Source organism: Phyllobates terribilis, unplaced genomic scaffold, assembly GCF_046119375.1.
Source record: "Phyllobates terribilis strain yellow unplaced genomic scaffold, ASM4611937v1 Scaffold_4__5_contigs__length_816908805, whole genome shotgun sequence".
Taxonomy (NCBI): Eukaryota; Metazoa; Chordata; class Amphibia; order Anura; family Dendrobatidae; genus Phyllobates; species Phyllobates terribilis.
Window position 1 is genome coordinate 238094013 of NW_027362764.1, and position 24215 is coordinate 238118227.

The 24215-nt window shown below is 44.0% G+C and overlaps 1 protein-coding gene across 1 annotated transcript in view; it reads right to left on the reverse strand.

Annotated features, from left to right (window-relative positions):
- CNTNAP2 (contactin associated protein 2) overlaps nucleotides 1-24215 on the reverse strand; it is a 3253420-nt gene that overhangs the window by 1226086 nt on the left and 2003119 nt on the right. Inside the window, exon 10 of the mRNA XM_073678177.1 lies at nucleotides 23338-23509. Within this exon, the coding sequence (XP_073534278.1) occupies nucleotides 23338-23509 (172 nt within the window). The remainder of the gene's footprint in view (nucleotides 1-23337; nucleotides 23510-24215) is intronic.

Below are 24215 nucleotides of genomic sequence, written 5' to 3' on the forward strand. Positions count from 1 at the left end.
TATGTCTGCCGAGACCTGAGGCGAAAACAACGTAAGACTAGAAAGTCTTGTGTCGTTTGTGTGAAACCCATTTGCGATGAACACTCGGTAGCAAGGACAACATGCATTACTTGCGAAGAAAATCAATAAAAAAAGTTTCTTACATTTTCTTTTATAATGTAAATGAACAGTTTTGTTACTTGTTTATAATAATATAATAGCATTATCATTTAAAAAATATTATTCTTTTTTCCTTGCATTATCTTCATTCAAAATATATGAGGGTACATTTGTACCTATGCAGCTTGTTATTGGTGCAAAAATATCTCGACCCCTTATCTCGGAAGGGGATGGAGATATTTTATTGAAATTTGGCCCATATATTCTGGACCAAAACTGCAGAGATGTCACGAAATTTCAGCCCTCTACGGCTATTCGAAAAAAAGTTATTGCAATTTTAAAACGGAATAGTTACAATTGTACCTACTCAGCCGGACGAAGGTTAATATTATTCCACATGTGAAATGTATCAATATTAATATTGTAATATGCATAATGGAAAATAAGCTTTAGTAGCAGGTAATTGTCTCCAACGTCAGCTCCAAAGGATGGGTTGTAATTTGTTCAACCACTTACAATAATAAAGGACTTTAGCCACAAGGAGCTCACTAATTATGATCTGTAAAGGTGTAAGTCCTGTCAAGGACTGATATATCTTTTAATGGTTGCTGTGGGTTGCTATTGACTCAGCCACTAAAAAAGACTCGGTTGTACATGTAGACAGCAAAATCAACTTTAGTGTCTAGTGTCAGGCAAATAAAATGATGGGATGCATTACAAGAGGCATGACAAGAACATAGGTTTGGATCTATGCAAGTCACTAGTGCAGACACACTTAGAATAATGTTTAGAATAATGGGCTCCAGTGTATAATAAGGAAATAGCTGAACTAGAGCAGGTGCAGAGAAGAGCGACCGAGGTTATTGGGTGGACTGCAGTATTAAGCCTGCATACTCTTTTGCTTCCTCCCCTGTCCAGGAGATGTAGTATGTTCAATACACGGTCAGACACAGACAATTTTTAAAATGAACTTTTAATCATCATTGCAGATAGTGATTCTTTAATCTGGAAGCATCAGAATATGGAAATCTCTGCCACAGCGTTATAATAGTCACGTAACAAGTTGAAAGAGGGCCGGGATGCATTTCTTGAAAAATATAATATTACAGGCTGTAGGTAGATTTTGGAGATGGGATGTTGATGCAGGAGACCAGTCTTAGGCCACGGCCCCACTATCAGTATTCGGTCTGTGTTATTTCTCAGGAGTGGAAGCCAAAACCAGGAGTGGGTGATAAATGCAGAATTGGTGACTTGTTTCTATTATACCTTTTCTCTGATTGTTCCTCACCTGGTTTTGGCCACCACGCCTGAGAAAAAAATACTGACTGAATATTGACCAAATACTGATAGTGGGGCTGTGGCCTTATTGCGGTATGTGGAATGGGGAAGTCATTTTTTTTGCCTAATATGGAGCAATGAATTCCTGCTTCAAGGAGAGTTTTCATTTCTGCAATAAATTTTAGAAATGCTGCATAAGAAAAGTGAGTGAATGATTTATTGATAGGACAAATGCCCTGATCAGATAATGTTGAGGAGGAGGCTTATTTCTGTGAAAGAACAGTGCATCTCCCAACAGTGGAACAGAGTGAAACCAATGGTGGAGTGAAATCACTCTATTACCAAGACCCTTCTATGTAAAGAGGAACCGTACCACCCAAATACAAAACCCCTTACACATTACTTTGTCAGATGAGCCAGCACTAACCCAAATCCATAATACGACAGTGTATATGATCCTTTATGGTGTTCATGGTTAAAAATATTGAATCAATTGAAACCATCACATAGCTTCTCTTTTGAGTTGTTAATTATTAATTGTTAATGTTTTCAAATTTTCCCTCCATGTTACATTCTAATACAAACAGTATATAATCAAAAAATGAATTTATCGTTAATCTCTAATTATAAGTCTTTACAAAACAAAAGAATTAAATGAACATGATGACAAATATTCACATATTCAATCCATGTGTTAAATTAATATTAGAAATCATTCAGATCAACAGTGTAAATCCAAATCAATCAGAGAACAGTGTAAATATCTTCCTATTTTTTCAGCCATTTTTTATTTCCAATTGTAAACATTTTAGCATTGACTTTTCTATTCAGGGAACCAGAAAAGTGCCCATTATTTTACACTCCGTTGCACTCTGCAGCATATCTTAGCAAGTTAGTGATGAATTCTCATGCCACACAGACCAGACTAAAACTTTAAAATCAGTTCACAGGGGGATTTTGACTGAGTTATATATTAATTTACATTTTTTTGGTTGTTCTGTAAAAGTAAAGTTCTATAGAAGTGTCTATTGAAACTAATGGCTATAAAGCAAACTTTATTTTCCTTTTTGAGGAATAATACTAGACCTGCACAGAAATTATATGGTTGATCATTCATATGAATGCCCAAACTGTAATATTACCATTCCTGTAGTGACAAGATGTACCTATCCTTAGATTACAGCTCATCACTGGAGGTTTCTAAAGCTTGACCAGCAGCAAATGACAGATAGCTATACCAGCTTCAAACTGAAAATAAGCTGTTATTATGAGACTACTCATTTAACCCCATAACGCCCAATGATGGGGATAAACCGTTGTGGCTGGATGCTAGTTCGCGCACCATGATGCGTTATTCCCGTCATGACTTTGAACTATCACTGCATGTAAACACAAAGTGACAATTCATTGCCAACAGCTGTCACAGACAGCTGATCGGCTGGGGTAGAGGTGCAGGGACCCATGCCGGCGGTCACCGCACCCATATCATTGTGATCGGTCAGTCTCACAGCATGATCTCTGAAGTATTCTGCACAGGTATAATGTACTGCAATGCTAGTGCATTCCAATACATTATACCTATGAAAAAAATGAAATTCCCATAGTGGGACTAAGTAAAAAAGTTTAAAAAGAGATAAAAAAAATTGTAAAAAGCTAAAAAAATGTTAAAAAATAATAAAATATATTACACTAATAAATACACATTTTTATGTAAAAAAAATAAAAATAAACAAAAAAAGTACACACATTTAGTATTGCCGCATCCGGAATGACCCGATCTATAAACGTGTCACACTGGTTAAACCCTTCAGTGAACAGCGTACAAAAAAAAAAAAATTCTAGGAAAATCTGCGCTCCAAGAGGCAAATAGCACTCCATCCTTCCCGAGTGTCGCGGTATGGCTAAGCAGTACTGTACAGCCACATATGAGGTATTGCCACATTCAGCAGAAATTATGGGACAAATTTTGGTGCCATTTTTATCCATTATCCCAATGTGAAAATATAAAATCTTTGGCTAAAACAAAATTTTTGCTATAAAAATGTAATTATTTTTTCCTCATTGCCCAAAGGTATAAAATTCTGTGACACACCTGTGGTGTCTATATGATCACTGCACCCCTAGATGAGTTCATTGAGAGGTGTAGTTTGTAAAATGTGGTCACTTATGGGGGATTCTGCTGTTCTGGCACCTCAGGGGCTCTCCCAGTGGGTCATGGCACCCTCAAACCATAACAGTAAAATCTGCACTATAACATAGTGCTCCATCCCTTCTGACCTTTGCACTGTGCCTCAAAAGTAGTTCCCAATTACATGTAGGGTATTGGCGTACTCAGGAGAAATTTCACAACAAAATAAGAGGTCCATTTTCTCCTGTTACCCTTGTGAAAATAAAAAAATTGTGGCTAAAAGAAAATTTTTGTGTTTTTTTTTTTATTTTCACGTTATAAACTTCTGTGAAGCACCTAAGTTCATTGAGGGGTCTAGTTTCCAAAATGGGATAATTTGTGCGGGGTTTCCATTGTTTAGGTGCAAAAGGGGCGCTCCAAATGTGACATGGCATCTACTTTCAATTACAGCCAATTTTGCGTGCAATATGTCAAATGGCGCTCCTTCTCTTTCCCTTCCGAACCCTGCTGTGCGCTCAAACAGTGGTTTTAATCCACATAGAGGGTATCGGCAGTCATTTGTGGGGGGGTTCTACTGTTTAGGCACATCAGGGACTCTCCAAATGCGACATGCCGTCCGCTAATTATTCCAGTAAATTTTGAATACAAAAAGTCAACTGGTGCTCCGTCCCTTCCAAGCCCTGCTATGTGCCCAAACAGTGGTTTTCTGCCACATATTGGGTATCGGCATACTCAGGAGAAATTGCACAACAATTTTTGCGGTCCATTTTCTCTTGTTACCCTTGTGAAAATAAAAAATTTGGAGCTAAAAGAAAATTTTTGTGATTTTTTTATTTTCACGGCTCCATGTTATAAACTGCTATGAAGCACTTGGGGGTTCAAAGTGCTCACCACAAATCTAGATAAGTTCATTAAGGGGTCTAGTTTGCAAAATGGGGTCACTTGTGGGTGTTTTTCACTGTTTAGGCACATCAGGGTCTCTCCAAATGTGACATGGCGTTCGCTGATTATTTCAGCAAATTTTGAATTCAAAAAGTCAAATGGCGCTCCGTCCCTTCTGCGCCCTGCCATGTACCCAAACAGTGGTTTTCCACCACATATTGGGTATCAGCATGCTCAGGAGAAATTGCACAATACATTTTCGGGGTCCATTTTCATCTGTTACTCTTGTGAAAATAAAAAATATTGGGTTTAAATTAAATTTTTTGTGAAAAAAGTTAAATGTTAATTTTTTTCTTCCTCATTGCATCAGTTCCTGTGAAGCATCTGGAGGGTTAATAAACTTCTTGAAAGTGGTTTTGAGCACCTTGAGGGGTGCAGTTTTTGGAATGTTGTCACTTTTGGGTATTTTCTGTCATATAGATCCCTCAAAGTCACTTCAAATGTGATGTAGTCCTTAAAAACAATGGTTTTGTAAATTTTGTTGGAAAAATGAGAAATCGCTGGAAAACTTTTAACCCTTATAGCTTCCTAACAAATTTTTTTTTTCCAAAATTGTGCTGATATAAAGTAGACATGTGGAAAATGTTGTTTATTAACTATTTTGTATGACATATCTCTCTGATTTTAGGGCATAATAATTCAAAGTTTGAAAATTGCAAAATTTTCTACATTTTCGCCAAATTTCTGTTTTTTTCACAAATAAACGCAAGTCATACAGAAGAAATTTTACCACCATCATGAAGTGCAATATGTCATAAAAAAATTCTGAATCAGTGGGATCCGTTGAAGTGTTCTAGAGATACCTCATATAGTGACAGTGATTAGATTAAAAAATTAGCCCGGGTCATTAACCTATAAAGTGACTTGGTCCTTAGGGGGTTAAGGGGTTACTAAATGTTTATTTTCTTTGATAAATCAATGTTGCAAGCAAAGATTCATAAAATTGTGATATACCGATATCTTATTCGGCAAAAATGTTCATTTCTTACCTTCTTTACCTCCCTAAAGCCTCCTGCACTGATTACTCTCTCAGAAGTATGGGATGATATCCATACACAATGAGTTAAAAGTATTAAAATTTGAGAGTCCTCAGTGGTTGATACCTTTTAATGGCTAACTGAAAAGATGGTAACAAATAACAGGTCTCTATCAGGCATAGAATAACACAAAATCACAGTCACATATTTATGCACAACAGAGCACATACAGTAGATAAGACAAGTGAAGTGAAGCAGAACTATCAATATGGAAGGGAGAGAAACAGTTATGGCAATAAATATTGTACCAGTTCATAGATAAGGAGTGCAAATGTTTTATTGTCCTGTGATTGAGGTGTGGTCCATGATTGTGATGCCCCCACATTGTCCGAGGAGCACATTCCTTAGTTGATATAGAAAGACATAAATCCATGCGACACAATCATTCCTGCACTTAGTGTGTCAAAGGTTGTCATGAGTTTATAGTTCCAAATTTTTCTGTCTGAGATTTTAAGTTACCTTTCAATACAAGTAATTTCATGTCCATGATTGATAGTTCTGCTTCACATCAATTGTCTTATCTATTGCATTATTCCTGTGTCCTCTTGTGCATAAATATGTGACTCTTCAGATTTTGTGTTATTCTATGACTGATGAAGAAACTTGAGTAGTCTGGAAAGCTACTATTTGATACCATCTTTTCAGTTAACCATTAAAAGGTATCAACCACTAAGGAGTCTCAAATCTTAATATTTTTCTATCTACTGCCTAGCAAGGTACAAAGATATATATATATATATATATATATATATATATATATATATATATATCTACATATACTGTGTATATATATATTTTTTTTTCCTGATTTATAATGAGAGCAATTTATATGCCATTGCCCATAGAAGTCTAGTACTGAGTTTCCACCTGCTTTATGCTGTATAATATCTCTTCTTTACACCATATACAGTGTATGGGAGGCATCATAACAGCTAGTCTCCACCCACTAGCTCAGGGAAAACTGACAACTCTGGAGACCTTAATAAGGACAGACGCGGTCAATATAGAAACATTAACCCCATGCAATAACAATGCTAGGGATCTCATTAAATGCCACAAATAATATAAATTTTTTTTGTGACTAGGGCCAAATAAGGTGGAAGTGTGGCTGTCAGTAATGGTCTTATTGTTGATCGCAAAAACGCATTGTATCTTAAAAGCCCTTTCACACTGTGCTCTGTTCCACATTCAGTGGCCCCTTCACGGCTTATGTCCAACCCCCCCGCCAATTTGGGATTTGGACATATGTGCCGAAAGGGCCATTGACTATAATGGTGCAAACTTTGTCACAGTGTGCTCTGTCTTTCATTATTTTCAGCAGTAAACGCCTATTGGAGGCAGATAGCTAGATAGATATGGGGGTATAGGGCCAAAAATGATGCACGACAGAGCACACAGTGACTCTGTCTGCACTATTATAGCCAAAGGCCCCATCAACACATACAACCGAATCCAGTTTTGTGGCGGATTCAGACATAAGCCCTGAAGGGGCCACTGAACGTGTGAAAGGACCCCATTTCAAGTCAAACCCTGATGTTACCATATTTTGTGGACTATAAGATGCACCAGACCATAAGATGCATCTCAAATTTTGAGGAGGTAAATAGGAAAAAAAAAATGTAATGTGTCAAATGGAAGTCCGTCTTATAGTCCCAATTTAGCTTACCGGAGGTGGCAGCGGTGAAGCAGGGTCAGAGGATGCAGGGTCGCCACAGCAAGAGGCCAGCAGCAGCAGGAGTGGGGTGATGGTGAGGGCCCTGGGCTGGGAGGAGGGGGTGTCCCGGCAGCATTCTTCAAGATAATGTCGGCAGTGCAGGCTGGAGTGGAGTCCCCGCTTTGCACATTGCTCTCCTGGTGGTAGTTTTCAGGAAAATGTCCAACCAAGGCAGCGCATGTGCAGATGGAAATCTTGGCTCATAATTGATCCGAGATCAAAATCTGTGCATGCGCCGACTCCAGCAGCAATTTTCCTGAAGCCCACCACTGGATGAGCAATGTGCAGAGTGGAAACTCCACCCCTGCCTGCACTGCTGACATTATTTTGAAGAATGCTGCCAGGACACCCTCCCCTCATGGCCCAGGGTTTGCAATGTGGCGCCCCTGTGTGTCCAGTTGCCACAGAGATACTGCATCTCAGCCAGAGGTGTGGTACCCCACTCTCAGGTAAGGAGGGAGCACTACCCGTGACCCAACCACTCACATCCAACACTACACCACTCCTGAGGGAGGGTCCAGATAGCTCCTAAGGGAGAGCACAGACCAGGTCCCTGTCTGGATGGTGGAACTAAGTAGAGGAGGTGGGTGGAGGAAGTAGTTTATAGGAGCACTGAAGGAAGGACTGAAGGTAGAGGAGACCACGTAGACTGACAGTTGGTGACGTGGGTCACATGACAGAGAGTATAAAAGAAGGGTAGAAACATATAGAAGGGGGTACTAGGAGTAAGAGTTTAGTAAGTGAGGACTGTGAAGGAGTAGGGCCCAGACAGGGAGTCCCAGTAGCAGAGTGAGGAGAGAACACCGGAGCAGTGAGGAGGGCTCCAGAGAGAGAAAGGATCTTAGGGGCACGGTAAGTGAGCAGTCCACCCATGCGCTGACCGTGAAGGGATCAGGATGCAGTAGGGGACCGGCCCCAGACTAGTGGAGCTCAGCTAGTAAACCAGAGGTTGCAGCATCTTCAAGTGCTGTAGCCAACAACCACACACATTCGCTGAAAAGGTGGTCATATAGGAGAAAGGGGAAAGAAAGGACGTTGCCCAACAAGGCCCGCGGCCACTGGCTTGGGACACTGTGTGTGAGGCGCAGGGCAGGAGGGCGAGAGCCAGCGCAGGGAGAGAAAACCCGGGAAAGGTACACAAGAAGGGGGTCCCGATCAAGTGCACCCAAGTTATCTGAAAGTTGGCTGGATCACTTCCCCTTAGGACACAGGACTCGGTGGGCTGTTATAACCTCCTGGCAGTTGTAACCTGGAACATCATAAGAACAGTGAGTAAAAACTTGAAGACTGGACCTCGCTGTGTCCGTGACTTAATTACTGTGACACCTGCCTTGCACTACAACACCAACATCCAAAATCTCCTTTTTAACTGCCCTGGGGCCTAGTTCTACCCATGGAGAGCTGAACCATCTCTGCTGTGTCACCAACAGCCCCAGTGGATCTGAACAGCAGCTGCGGCCTCCAATAGCCGCATACCACGGGTGGCGTCACGAAACATTATCCCCAAAACTTTATTCCCCAATTGACTTTTCTTATTGACCGCCCTGGGCCACGAAGTGGGTCACTGCCACCGTGACTACCCCAATAGAACTGAACGGCTACCGAGTACCCCACGGCCCCAGGGGGCGCGTCAGCAGCATCGCTCCATTCTTGCCGCCATCAACGCCTCATTTGACCCCGCTCTTCCGCCACCGCCACCCCCACGGTAAGCTACATTCGGACTACAAGAGGTGGGAAAGTGCGTCTTATAGCCTGCAAAATATGTTATATTGTATTAATGGGTTAAATTTCACCTCTTGACTTGTGACTAAAAAATATAAAAAATTAAATTATACACATAAAATATCTATTTGTGCCAAACTTACATTAGATGTTTACTGTATTGCACATGAATACAATTTTTACCATTTTACCTTGAACAGTGTGTAACTGAATTATGTTTTTTATATAAGAAGGCAGAAGAAGCCTACATCTTTATCGATTGAGCACCTGAGACCAATTACCATCTTTTCAAGCAATCATTATATCATTATCATAGAGATTCACAATTATTGTCAAGAGTGACCTTAGTGGTTAATGCTGCCAATAAAAGATCGTACTGTAAAATGTATGTTGTTTCTTCTTGAATGCAGATTACATAGAATTTCAACAATCATTTATGTGAAATCTGGATTCTTTTAAACTGTATCCATGTTCTAAAAATTCCAGACTAAATACTTTAAGAAAAGCTGTTAATATTTACTAAGCATTCTTCTATTTTTTTTTATTACCAACTGTATACAATTGCAAGCATTTATTTCACTCAAATTTGTTCCTATTGTGCAATTGACTCAAGCATATTTCAAAGAACTGTATCGCCAAGTAAAATAATTATTAGCGCATGTGCAAACAAAATTTATTTCAATTACAAGATCTTGTGCATATTCTATTAGAAACAGGACATCATGTTACAGTTAGACCTATTTTGCAGCAAACGACCACTAGAACATTGGCACATTATTTCCTTCCCCTGCAGAATTTCTGCTGGTAGCACTGATTTATTTCTATAACATTCTGCCAAAACTGATCTCATGTAGTAATTTCTTGGGATTTCAAACAGGGAAAATACAGCTACCTATATGGAGATAATAGGAAAAAAGCAAACCTTGCTATATTTAAAGAGCAACTAAACTTACAATTTATAATTCATAATTGTGTCCAACATTAAATGTTCTGACACTTTAAAATTAACTTTCTAGGGAATTTGACTTAATTTCCTCAGAAAAATCACATGAAAATGGCCTCCAAACCCCTGCAGTGTAGTTGCTTGCCTTCTGTTGTATTGACTGTACTCTGTATATACTTGGAGTATGTATTTGAGATGTTGAGAGTCTGGCACCTTTGGATTGAGCATGCGCCCAATCTAGGTGCTGCATTCACATGATTTCCCTAGAGCACTCTTGCTCTGGCTCCAGCATTGTGGAATAAGCTTTATAACCCTTGGATCAAGCATTTAGCATCAGGAGGAGATCGTGTTTATCCCACAATGCAGACCCTTATCCATGATCCATAGTACAAACAGTAGTAAATCTTTTTATATATGCTATAAGAGTATACAAAGATAATATATTAAAAAAAATATAATATAAATGAACTCTTTCTCTACCTTCCAGATGCTTTTCTTATTCCACATGGCCATTGCATTGTCTGAAAAAATCTACTGTCAGCAATGAAAGCTAATGTCTTAGTGATATTACACATAATCAAGCTGCTGTGTACATGAAAGGGAAGGAGTGAGTAGTAAAGTATTTCGCCATAGGGTTTACTGCCACAGGGCAAGAACAGTAGCCTAACTGCTAAATCAGAATAAACTCTTATAGTTTGCACCCGATTTATGGCATGGGTGGAAACAGGTCTACTGTTGACCTAGAAAGTGGTTTCAGAAGCAATTCCTCAATAAATTGAACATCACCTCTTATGGTGCCCTATGCAAAAATACTAGGAAAAGTACAAAGGAAAGACACAAACTTAATAAGGGGCATGAAGGATCTGAGTTATGAGATAAGATTTTAATAATTAAATGTATTTTAATTTGAGACGAGACATCTAAGGGGGGCATGAAAAACTTGCTCAAGTACATTAATGTCCCATACAAAAAATATGGTCAAAAGCTGTTTCATGTAAAACCTCCTCTAAAGACAAAAGTACATTCCCTCTGTCTGGAGAAAAAAGGTTCAATCTCCAGAGGAGACAAGGCTGCTTTGTCATGAGGATTATTATTCTTTGCAATAGCCTACCACAGAAGCTGGTCACAGCAGAAACCACTGATGGTTAAAAGAGGGATTGATGCCTTTTTTAGGCAAAAATAACAAATACTAATGTTAATGTCTAAACTTTTTGTTCTGAATGCTCGTAATTGATCCACACTCGGGATAAGTATAGGAAGATTTGCTTTTTTAAGGCAGACTGGTTCATGCATTATTGATTATACCTATATCCCATTTCCCTTTATCCTTTCCCATTCCTCGATTGAACTTCATGGACAAGTGACTTTTTTCAGCCATACTAATTACAATATGCATGCATATTTAACTATGCATTTACTACCCTGACTAATTTAAACCATTTCAGTCATATTGTGTGGAAATTTCAAGTCTGTATTGACTGAGGATATACTAAAGAAAGAAAATTGCAATAAAAAATAATATATAAAATATTTCAATTAGCATTGTTTATTCATAATTTATCTGATAAAACAGTCTCCGCCAGTGCTCTGACTATGCAAAAACTTCCATTATCTTAAAAAGGTTGTATGAAGATGAATCCGCAGACTCAAACCCTCCCCGCCCCCGACTTCCTGCTTTTTTCTCCTGAAGATTGACAGCATAGACCAGTGGCATGGTCATACCAATGCTGCAAACTCTCCAATGCTGCTAACAGAGACCGCTTTCCCTGTACAGTATGTGAGAAGGGCAAAGACACAGAGGTTGGTCATATCCAACATTTCACCCATTTATGGCCTTCGATGACCTTTTATCCAATCCCGGGTAGATTCCTGGGGACCGCAGTGCTTTGGCTGACAGCAGTATTTTGGCGGCCACCAATCCAGCGTTTCTCCTTGCTCTATGAGCATGCTCACGCAGTGTTCACTACTGAACGCTGAGGCGCTTGCAATAATAGACTATGTCCTGACACAAGTGCCAGCGTCATGACGTACTATGTTTGCAGAGATAACGCGCGATTTGTGCGGCTCCCGAACGATTGTGTAAATATCCAGGCCCTTAGTAGAAAAAAGGTTACATGCCCCTGCTATAAAGCATACAGTGGTGGCCAAAAGTATTGGCACCCCTACAATTCTGTCAGATAATACTCAGTTTCTTCCTGAAAATGATTGCAAACTGTAGCATCGGCGTCCCTGCCCTCTGCTAGGCAAACCTCCGCGCTCCTCACGTGGGCCCCTCCAGCGCTCCTGTCTCTGTCAGCGCAGCGGCGTCCCTGCCCCAAGTCAGACAGGGACACCGTCTCTCTCGCCCCCCGGCTCCTGGCGCGGCTTCTACCTGCGCTCCGTTCCCTGCTGTGGCCGGCGCGCGTTCCTCCTCCAGCAGAGTGCTTAGGGCGCGCGCGCACTCCCCCCCTCTTAAAGGGACAGCTCGCATCTTCCTAAAGAGTCCCCGGCCAATGGCCAGAGGACTTCCCACATTTAAGGCACCTCCTCCAAAATGGAGGTGCCCGAACAAAGTTGTTTGCACTGTGTCTGATCTGTGCTTCAGCCCTCAGGTCCCGCTGCTAGCCTGACTTCTCGTCCTGCCTGCCAGCCTGTTATCTGCCCATTACCTGCCGAGTCTGCCAGCCTGCTCACCTGGTGCGCTCACCAGTTACCTGCTTGTTACCTGTCTTGGCTATCTGGGAGCATCCACCAGTTACCTGCCTGTTACCTGCCTCGTCTGTCAGACCGCTCACCTGGGAGCGTCTACCAGTTACCTGCCTGTTACCTGCCTCATCTGTCAGACCGCTCACCTGGGAGGGTCCACCAGTTACCTGCCTGTTACCTGTCACGTCTGTCTGCCCGCTCACCTGGGAGCGCCCACCAGTTACCTGTCAGTTACACACTTCGTCTGTCTGCCCGCTCACCTGGGAGCACCTGCCTGTTTCCTGCCAGCCTGCCTGGAGACCCTGCCGTCACTTGCTGTGACTACCTTCCTGTTAAACCTAAAGACTACTACTTGCCCTGCTTTCTAGAACTGTGACCACCTGTCGGCTACCAGAGACTTCCGCCTGCTTGCCGTGTCCATCCGCCATACCAGTCAGTCCCAGCCATCTGACCCGTGGGAGACACCTGCTCTCTTACAAGGTCGTCCCCAGAGTAGCACCTGGTCCCTCATCCCAGATCCTCCCTGGTCACGGTGTCGTTAGCTGCCGTACGACCAGGGTCGGTTCGGGTGGATACTTAGTCACGCCCCTCTGGGTCCCTCCTTGCACCTTGGCACAAAGGTTCCACCACCCAGACCCGTAACAGTTTGCTCGGGCCATGGAACCCGGTGGCACCCAAGCTCCCTCACTCTCGGACCTATGCCATGAACTATCCCGTCAGAGGTCCCAACAGGAGTCCATCCTGAGCCACCTGCGTAATGTTAACTCCCGCCTGGACACACTGACTGCTTCATCGGGACTAGCCTCCAGTCACACGAGTCTTACCCCGGCAGCGTCGCTGCCCATCAATTCCATGGCATCCCTTCCTGGTCCCCGCCTATCCACCCCGCCTCATTTTGATGGAGACCCCGGTCTGGCACGAGGCTTCATTAACCAGTGCACCCTGCACTTCGAACTTTTGGCACACCAATTCACCTCCGACCGGGCCAAAGTGACCTTCATCATGTCCCATCTCACTGCTGAGGCAATGGCTTAGCTAAATCCCCTATGGGAGAGAGGAGACCCCCTGGTGTCCAACCTGCCAGCCTTTCTCATGGCTTTCCGGAAAGTCTTCGACGAACCAGGACGAAATACCTCATCCGCCTCCTCTCTGCTACGCCTCTGCCAGGGGAGTCTCACCGTGGGCCAATATGCCATACGGTTCCGTACCCTTGCTTCCGAGCTTGCCTGGCGTAACGAGGCCCTAGTGTCCGTCTTCTGGGAAGGCCTATCCAGCCGGATTAATGATGAACTTGCCGGTCGGGACATTCCTACCTCCCTGGATGACTTAGTAACACTTGCCACCCGGATTGACATCCGGTTCCAGGAGCGTACCAAAGAGGTTACCCATGAGAGGAGGTTTCCCCGCCTTGCTCCCACTTTCCAGAGACCCGTCTCTTCCTCTGTAACTCCCCGGGCGCACTCGCCAGAGCCCATGCAGCTTTACCAGACCAAGATGGTCAAAACCTGTCAAGAGTCATGCCATGCCGAGGGGAGCTGTTTCTACTGTGGCAGTAAGGAGCACCGGATCCGTTCCTGCCCAGAGAGCCCGGGAAATGCCAGTGTCTAGGATCGCTCGGAGAGGTCGTCCTAGACAAAAGTAAACCCCCTCCATCTCTAATGCTGTCGGTCTCTATCATCTGCGGGTAGAACCGCTACTTTGAACTAGCTCAACTCAACTCTGGAGCTGCCGGAAACCTCATTTCCCAGTCGCTGGTAGAGAAATGCCGCATTCCCACTAAACCTTTGGCTGAACCCTTATCTGTCGTCTCCGTGGATGGAGGGCTCTTACCACTAGCCATCCAACTCATCACCGAACCCATGACTCTGCAGGTGGGAATGCTGCACTCTGAGAGGATCTTCTTCCATGTTCTACCTGGACTCTCTCACGCCCTTTTGTTAGGCCTTCCTTGGCTCCCGAGACATGCATCCATGCTGAATTGGCAGACCGGAGAGGTCCTTCGCTGGGGGCAGGAATGTCATAAGACTTGTTTAGTTCCTGTTCGTCCTGCTCGTCCTTCTCCTACTCCAGCCAATCTACCCGGCCTACCGGCTCCTTATTGGTCTTATGCTGATGTTTTCAACAAGAAAGAAGCAGAGACATTACCCCCTCATAGACCATACGATTGCTCAATCGACCTGGTACCTGGCGCTACGCCACCCCGTGGGCGTATTTACCCGTTGTCCGCTGCTGAGACCCGAGCCATGTCTGAATATATGGAGGAGAATCTGGCCCGGGGATTTTTCTGGAAATCTACCTCCATGGCGGGAGCAGGCTTCTTCTTCGTTAAAAAGAAGGATGGCTCACTCCGTCCCTGTATAGACTATAGAGGTCTTAACCAGATTACGGTGAAGAATAAGTACCCCCTTCCGCTCTTTCCTGAAATATTTGACCGTCTGAGGGGTGCCAGAATCTTCACCAAGCTGGATCTCCATGGGGCGTATAACTTGGTCCGTATCCGCCAGGGGGATGAATGGAAGACGGCATTCAACACCCAGGATGGCCACTATGAATACCTCGTAATGCCCTTCGGCCTCTGTAATGATCCCACCGTCTTTCAAGAGTTGGTCAATGACATCTTCCGTGACCTTCTCTACTCCTGCGTGGTGGTGTACCTGGACGACATCTTGATCTTCTCTCCGGATCTTCCCACACACCGGAGGGACGTTCATCAGGTCCTGCTCAGGCTCAGGCAGAACCACTTCTACGCAAAATTTGAGAAGTGCCTCTTAGAGCAGTCCTCGCTTCCATTTCTGGGCTACGTCATCTCCCAGACCGGCCTACGAATGGATCCTGAGAAACTTTCTGCCATCCTGAAGTGGCCCCGACCGGAGGGGTTGAAGGCTATTCAGCGGTTCCTGGGCTTCGCCAATTACTACCGCATCTTCATTTCGCACTTCTCTTCCCAGACTGCTCCTATCTCCACGCTCACCCGTAAGGGCGCTAGTCCCAAAGCATGGCCGCCCGAGGCTGAGGAGGCCTTCCTTTCTTTGAAACAAGCTTTCTCCTCCGCTTCAGTGCTGCACCATCCGAACTGCAGCAAACAATTCCTCTTAGAAGTAGATGCTTCCTCCTCCGGAGCCGGAGGGGTGCTCACCCAAAAGTCGCCATCCGGGAGAATGGTAACCTGCGGCTTCTTCTCCAAACTCTTCTCCTCGTCTGAGCGCAATTATTCTATTGGAGACCGAGAATTGTTAGCCGTTAAATTGGCACTGGGGGAATGGCGTTACCTGCTCGAGGGGGCTCTTCACCCGGTAATAATTTATACGGACCACAAAAACTTGGCTTACCTCCAGAGTGCCCAAAGACTTAACCCGCGCCAGGCCCGGTGGTCCTTGTTCTTCGCCCGCTTTGATTTCATTCTTCATTTCCGCCCGGCAGACAAAAATATCAAAGCCGACGCCTTGTCCCGATCCTTTCTGTTCTCCGATCTTGAGGAGGAGCCTAAGCACATCATCGACCCCGCCAAGGTAATGCAAGTGGCTCCCTTCAATCTGAATCATCTTCCACCTGGTTAGACGTTCGTGACAGTACCTGTTCGAGAGAAGGTTCTGCATTGGGGACATTCATCTAAACTAGCTGGCCATGCTGGCCAAAAGAAGACCCTCCAGCTTATTGCCCGGCATTACTGGTGGCCTACCCTGCGCAAGGAGGTAATAGACTTTGTCTCGGCCTGTGCGTCCTGCACCCGCAACAAGGTTCCTAGACATCTGCCAGCCGGCCGCCTTCTGCCTCTTCCCGTACCTGCTGCCCCGTGGCAACACATCGCTATGGACTTTATAACGGATCTCCCTGTCGCTGCTGGTTGCACGGTCATTTGGGTGGTCGCTGATCGCTTCTCTAAAATGGCCCACTTCATTCCCCTGCCGGGTTTTCCGTCTGCGTCTGAGTTGGCTAAGGACTTTATTCATCATATTTTCCGTCTCCATGGTCTTCCTCTCCACATCGAGTCCGATCGAGGGGTTCAGTTCACCTCTCGCTTCTGGAGAGCCACGTGTAAACTGCTGGGGGTCACCTTGGACTTCTCTTCTGCTTATCACCCACAGTCCAATGGTCAAGTAGAGCGGATCAACCAAATCTTAACCAGTTACCTCCGGCACTTTGTTAATGCCCACCATTCCTATTGGGTGGATCTTTTACCGTGGGCAGAATTCTCCTACAATAATCACGAGAGCGAATTGTCTTCCAAATCCCCGTTTTTTACAGTCTACGGCCAACATCCCCGGATCCCGTTTCCTGTCTCCGCCTCGGTGGACAACCCGGCCGCGGAATCTCTTGTTAGCGAATTCTCCACCATTTGGGAGAGTACCAGATCCGCACTTCTTCTGTCCTCTGAGCGGATGAAGAGACAGGCTGACAAGAGACGTCTGGATCCACCCCAATTCCGTCCTGGAGATAAGGTCTGGCTCTCTTCCAAATTTGTCCGGCTCAAGATTCCTTCCTACAAGTTAGGGCCCCGGTTCATCGGCCCACTGGAAGTTATCAAGCAAATCAACCCGGTGGCCTATAATTTGAAACTCCCGGCCAACTTGCGGATCCCCAACTCCTTCTATGTATCTCTCCTCAAACCCGTGGTACTTAACTCTTTTTCCAAGTCTTCAGGTACGCCTCCTGCTCCGGTTTCCGCTGAAAACGAGTTTCAGGTAGAGAGCATTCTGGCCACCAAGAGGGTAAGAGGAAAGACCTTTTTTCTAGTGGATTGGAAGGGGTTTGGTCCTGAGGAGAGAATGTGGGAGCCTCGGGAGAACATCCATGCCCCGCTCATCCTTGATAAATTTCTTTCTGGCCTAAAGAGGAGGGGGCGTAAGGGGGGGGGCTACTGTAGCATCAGCGTCCCTGCCCTCTGCTAGGCAGGGACGCCATCCCTCTCACCTCCGCGCTCCTCATGTGGGCCCCTCCAGCGCTCCTGTCTCTGTCGGCGCATCGGCGTCCCTGCCCCATGTCAGACAGGGACACCGTCTCTCTCGCCCCACGGCTCCTGGCGCGGCTTCTCCCTGCGCTCCGTTCCCTGCTGTGGCCAGCGCGCGTTCCTCCTCCAGCAGAGTGCTTAGGGCGCGCAGGCGCGCACTCCCCCCCTCTTAAAGGGACAGCGCACGTCTTCCTAAAGAGTCCCCGGCCAATGGCCAGAGGACTTCCCACATTTAAGGCACCTCCTCCAAAATGAAGGTGCCCGAGCAAAGTTGTATGCACTGTGTCTGATCTGTGCTTCAGCCCTCAGGTCCCGCTGCTAGCATGACTTCTCGTCCTGCCTGCCAGCCTGTTATCTGCCCGTTAGCTGCCGAGCCTGCCAGCCTGCTCACCTGGTGCGCTCACCTGTTACCTGCCTGTTACCTGCCTTGGCTATCTGTCCGCTCACCTGGGAGCATCCGCCTGCCCTGTCTGTCAGACCGCTCACCTGGGAGCATCCACCAGTTACCTGCCTGTTACCTGCCTCATCTGTCAGACCGCTCACCTGGGAGCGTCCACCAGTTACCTGCATGTCACCTGCCTCGTCTGTCAGACCGCTCACCTGGGAGCGTCCACCAGTTACCTGCCTGTTACTTGTCTCGTCTGTCTGCCTGCTCACCTGGGAGCGTCCACCAGTTACCTGCCTGTTACCTGCGGTGTCCGTCAGCCCGCTCACCTGGGAGCGCCCACCAGTTACCTGTCAGTTACCCGCCTCGTCTGTCTGCCCGCTCACCTGGGAGCACCTGCCTGTTTCCTGCCAGCCTGCCTGGAGACCCTGCCGTCACTTGCTGTGACCACCTTCCTGTTAAACCTAAAGACTACTACTTGCCCTGCTTTCTCGAACTGTGACCACCTGTCGGCTACCAGAGACTTCCGCTTGCTTGCCGTGTCCATCCGCCATATCGGTCAGTCCCAGCCATCTAAATCGTGGGAGCCACTTGCTCTTTTACAAGGTCGTCCCCAGAGTAGCACCTGGTCCCTCAGCCCGGATCCTCCCTGGTCACGGTGTCGTTAGCTGCCGTACAACCAGGGTCGGTTCGGGTGGATACTTAGTCACGCCCCTCTGGGTCTCTCCTTGCACCTTGGCACAGAGGTTCCACCACCCGGACCCGTAACACAATCACAAATTCTTTGGTCTTATTATCTTCATTTAATTTGCTTGCAAGGAAAAAACACAAAAGAGAATGAAGCAAAAATCAAATCATTGATCATTTCACACAAAACTCCAAAAATGGGCCAGACAAAAGTATTGGCACCCTCAGCCTAATAATTGGTTGCACAACCTTCAGCCAAAATAACTGCGAACAACCTCTTCCGGTAACCATCAATGAGTTTCTTACAATGCTCTGCTGGAATTGTAGGCCATTCTTCTTTGGCAAACTGCTCCAGGTCCCTGATATTTGAAGGGTGCATTCTCCAAACTGCCATTTTGAGATCTCTCCACAGGTGTTCTATGGGATTCAGGTCTAGACTCATTGCTGGCCACCTTAGAAGTGTCCAGTGCTTTCTCTCAAACCATTTTATAGTGCTTTTGGAAGTGTGTTTTGGGTCATTGTCCTGCTGGAAGACCCATGACCTCTGAGGGAGACCCAGCTTTCTCACACTGGGCCCTACATTATGCTGCAAAATTTGTTGGTAGCCTTCAGACTTCATAATGCCATGCACACGGTCAAGCAGTCCTGTGCCAGAGGCAGCAAAGCAACCCCAAAACATCAGGGAACCTCCGCCATGTTTGACTGTAGGGACCGTGTTCTTTTCTTTGAATGCCTCTTTTTTTTTCCTGTACACTCTATGTTGATGCTTTTTCCCAAAAGCTCTACTTTTGTCTCATCTGACCAGAGAACATTCTTCCAAAACGTTTTTGGCTTTCTCAGGTAAGTTTTGGCAAACTCCAGCCTGGCTTTTTTATGTCTCAGGGTAAGAAGTGGGGTCTTCCTGGGTATCCTACCATACAGTCCCTTTTCATTCAGACGCCGACGAATAGTATGGGTTGACACTGTTGTACCCTCGGACTGCAGGGCAGCTTGAACTTGTTTGGATGTTAGTCGAGGTTCTTTATCCACCATCCGCACAATCTTGCGTTGAAATCTCTCGTCAATTTTTCTTTTCCGTCCACATCTAGGGAGGTTAGCCACAGTGCCATGGGCTTTAAACTTCTTGATGACACTGCGCACGGAAGACACAGGAACATTCAGGTCTTTGGAGATGGACTTGTAGCCTTGAGATTGCTCATGCTTCCTCACAATTTGGTTTCTCAAGTCCTCAGACAGTTCTTTGGTCTTCTTTCTTTTCTCCATGCTCAATGTGGAACACACAAGGACACAGGACAGAAGTTGAGTCAACTTTAATCCATGTTAACTGGCTGCAAGTGTGATTTAGTTATTGCCAACACCTGTTAGGTGCCACAGGTAAGTTACAGGTGCTGTTAATTACACAAATTAGAGAAGCATCACATGATTTTTCAAACAGTGCCAATACTTTTGTCCACCCCCTTTTTTAGGTTTGGTGTGGAATTATATCCAATCTGGCTTTAGGACAATTCTTTTTGTGTTTTTTCATTGAAGACAAATTAAATGAAGATAATAATACCAAAGAATTTGTGATTGCAATCATTTTCAGGAAGAAACTGAGTATTATCTGACAGAATTGCAGGGGTGCCAATACTTTTGGCCACCACTGTACATCCTACTCATGCCTTCTGCTCCTTATCTAGATAACTGGTAACGCTGAAACTTCAGGGTGGTCAGAAACCTAGTCAACAAGCTTTATACTATCAAATTAAAAATCCCTCCGCACTAGGGAAAGGAAAGGATTTTTTTTACAATTGTTGAATTGCAAGGTTGCTTTTTTTGTACAAGCACGTTGTAATTTTACCCAGTTATGAACTTGAGACAACCCCTTTAAAATGTAAAACTAAAGTTGGTTTGTTGTGATACAAAACCATTAGCCAATACTGGTGCTGCCTACATTTGCATATATGATACAATATACACAAATATTAGTCATTCAACACAAGGCTACATTTACAAGCTATACCCTGGTAATGTTATGCATCATATAACTCTAACCCTAGCACAACAAGTAATTTAGCTTTTGCTCTTTATCAGTTAAGTCATAAGGTAGCACATTTTAAAGTCTATTTTAGGTGGGTGAGAAAAATTTGCACAAATATGAGTTAAACATGCTGGTGAAGGTGAGCAAACAGCAACAGTAAGAATAACAGCCATGTCCTTGTGATCTCACTTCTGCTGAAGTGCTAAAATGAGAAAAGCTTAATGCTCTCAAGTTCTACTATAACATAAATTTAGTTTTTAATCTTTGCAGTCATTTTCATTTTACTATCTTGAGAATATTTTAAAATAGCACTTTTAATTCCCTATACGATGTTCTACGTTTATTAATAAACAAAGATTTCTAAATAGCTAGATAACTAAGCATAAGATTGTTAACTTGCTATCACAATGACTAAAGCAATGAATGGGGTTTTCAGCACCGTTATAAGAACAGGACAATTGCACTATCTTGGTACCTTGAAGCCAACATTCATCCATGTTATCTTGCAATTTATTGTGTAATAAGCATGCCTTCTTTTAGCCCAAAATCCACAATAGGCCCTGACCACCATTAGGCTAAATTGGGTATATTCAGTGCATGGTAAACTATATTCTGTATATTCTACTATATATAAACAGCAGAGAAAATTCTGAAAGGAGGGTATACCGCCATAATTCTTTCAGAAATTTAGCAGGAAAGCTAATTGTAATAGGTTTCTTTTCTAGACCTGGATTTTGATAAAATTGTGGGTGGGTTGGTAGTTGGATTTGCCATTCCTTTCTGTCCAGTGCTGGATTAACATAATTCTTAAGATATATCTGTAAAGATTTGAACTAGCCTGGTTTGGCATCTACTTCAGTTCCTCATGGTAGTGCAAACTTACCTGGCACTTGAACGCCGGCATCCTGGGCACCTCTTGCTATTCATAGGCCTCCACGACATAATAATGTTGAGGTTGGACACAATTCATGATGCCATGGGGCCTACTAATTACTAGACGTGCCCAGAATGCTGGCATTCAAAAGGAAGTTTGCACTGCTAGTGTGAATCTTTTTGCTCATCTGTAGAAACCAGATTTCATGATACAAATGCCATAAATTATTCTCTCCTTAACAACTCATGTCATTCATTTTCTGCATGGATAGACAAGGAGTGTATGAAACTCGCTCAGAATCTGAGCATGCTTGATACTTGGCTGATGCTGGCTGTGTTACATAGTTTGCATATCCTGTGACTCCATCAGCCAGAGCTTGCTCCAATGACCAGAGTTTAGCCATTCAAATGCTGCTGTCAATCTCTGAAAGCAGCATTTAAATGGCATTGTTGCTGTCGCACATCAGCTACCATCAGCCCCCAGCTTTCCACTTGTGTGGACCTATGGGTTATCTTGGCAGTCAGGGGCCTGCTGAATGTCCCTTTAAGCGGGATGTCCGGTCAAAAGTGATAAGTCTGCAGTCACTCTGTGTCACTGCAGGTATACAAATCCCCCCAGCGCATGCAGTGTGCGCTGCGGGGATTCGCCGGCTTCAGACCCAGGACCGGAGGTTATGCATGAGTTATACATACCCCCAACCAGTCTGCGCCCCCTCACTCCATACACTTGTATAGAGCAAGGCCACGCCCCATCTAGTGATACGTACAGCCAGTGAGCACATCTGACTAGAGGGGCGGCATCGCTCAATACAAGTGTATGGAGAGCGAGGCCGCGCCCACTGGCCGGGGGCATGTATAACTCATACATACCCTCCGGTCCTGGATCTGAAACCGGCGAATCCCCGCAGCGCGCAGTGCGTGCACTGGGGGGATTTGTAAGCCTGCAGACTTATCACTTTTGACCGGACAACCCCTTTAACTATCATCTTGTTTGGAGGGTTGCCAACTTGACTTATTATTTTTTCTGGACAGCCTATCAAAAATTCATGGACAGACAAGGACAGATTTTTTTTGCGGACACATTGGAAAAGCACAATAAATCATTATGATTATATGTGAAACATGTCTATAGCCCATAATTCACATATAAAGACATCAGCTGCGTTCACTGTAAAATGATGATAATTACAGTCAAAATATTATGCATAAGTTTCTTCAGCTTCAAAAAAGTCACGGACGCCTTACATTTTTTTTACGGACATGGCAAATAAGTGCCCCATTTTTATGAATTGTCCTGGAATCTCTGGACAGTTGGCAACCCTGCTTGGTCCTTCTGTGAAGCCCTACTACAGGCTTAGCTCTATAATGAAACCATGATTTAGTTATATAGTGCAATATGGTGGTATCGCAATATAAAATATAAGCGTTCAAACAATTGCTGGTTAAAGTCACCTAATGGAACTAAAAAATAAAATAAAAATACATGTTTTCATAAATATAATAATTTTAATCACTTATTATCTCCCTTGAAAAGAAAGAAATTAAATACAATTAAATATAAAATAAATATAATCGGCGTTATTCTGTCTGAAAAAGTCCAATTTATAAAAAATTTAATAAATGAAACCATATTTTAAAAGCAAAAAAGAAAAAAAAAATAATTGACAGAACTGACACTTTTTTGCAGTTACATATACAATAAAAAGCAATCAAAATGTCATGAGTTTCCCAAAATTGTAATGATAAAAAATATAAGTTCAGTGTGCAAAAAATAAACACTCACCCAGTTCCATAGATGGGAAAAAAAGTGCTGGATGTCAGAAAATTGTGACACAAATCGATGCATATTGTTTAGATTGGTTTGTTGTTCTCTTACCTGTCTATGATGGCACACATGTCAATACTGATGTTTGCAAAGCTCCCTTGCTTCCCTTGCTCTACTGCATGAAGGTCAACCAGCTGGTCGTCTACGTGGAGAAGCTGCATGCACCCTTGAAAGGAATTCTCATACACAGGGTGAAAAGAGCTGTTTGATTTGGAGAAGAAACCTGAGAACATAAAAGGGGGAAGCAATTAGAAACAAAATTTCATGTAGATGACAGTAATATCTTAAACGGCTTACTGAACCATGTTACATGTTAATCCAGTTGTATGAACAACTACAAGAATAATTAAAGAGTTCCTTTGCATTTCTCTTCATTAGAGCAAATACGTGCTCATCAGAGCTGACAATGTGGAGGAAAATCAGCCATATGTTACCAGCCAAATGGCTTGAAAATAAAAAGTACATGCATTGTATATTTTTCATCTGGAAAGTAATAAAAAGGCTTAGTATATGTTAAAAAAATCTGAAAAAAAAGCAGAAAAAGGTCAAGATCAGATCAAAATCATTACTTTATCACTGAGCTTTATCATCTGTGTTTACAATATATAGACCTCGATTTAAAAAGACTTGTAATTTTATCGCTGGTCTTGATGGAGTCAGAAGCTCCCAATTTTTAAAAAGTGCATGCCTCTTCATGAAACAACATCTGATAAATTGTGTGCACCGCCATGCATCACGCCAGAAGTCTTACTACAGTTGATGACTAGAGTAAGATTTCTGGCAACGCGAACGGTACAGTTTGTCATGAATTAGATGAGCAGTAGTGTCATCCCTTGCTGTGCCACAGTATCACCTCAGCTCTGCCCAGTTTGGTGTGAAAACACCAAAAGTTGCTAAATTTTTGCGCAACTCCAAGTTCTGCGAAAGTG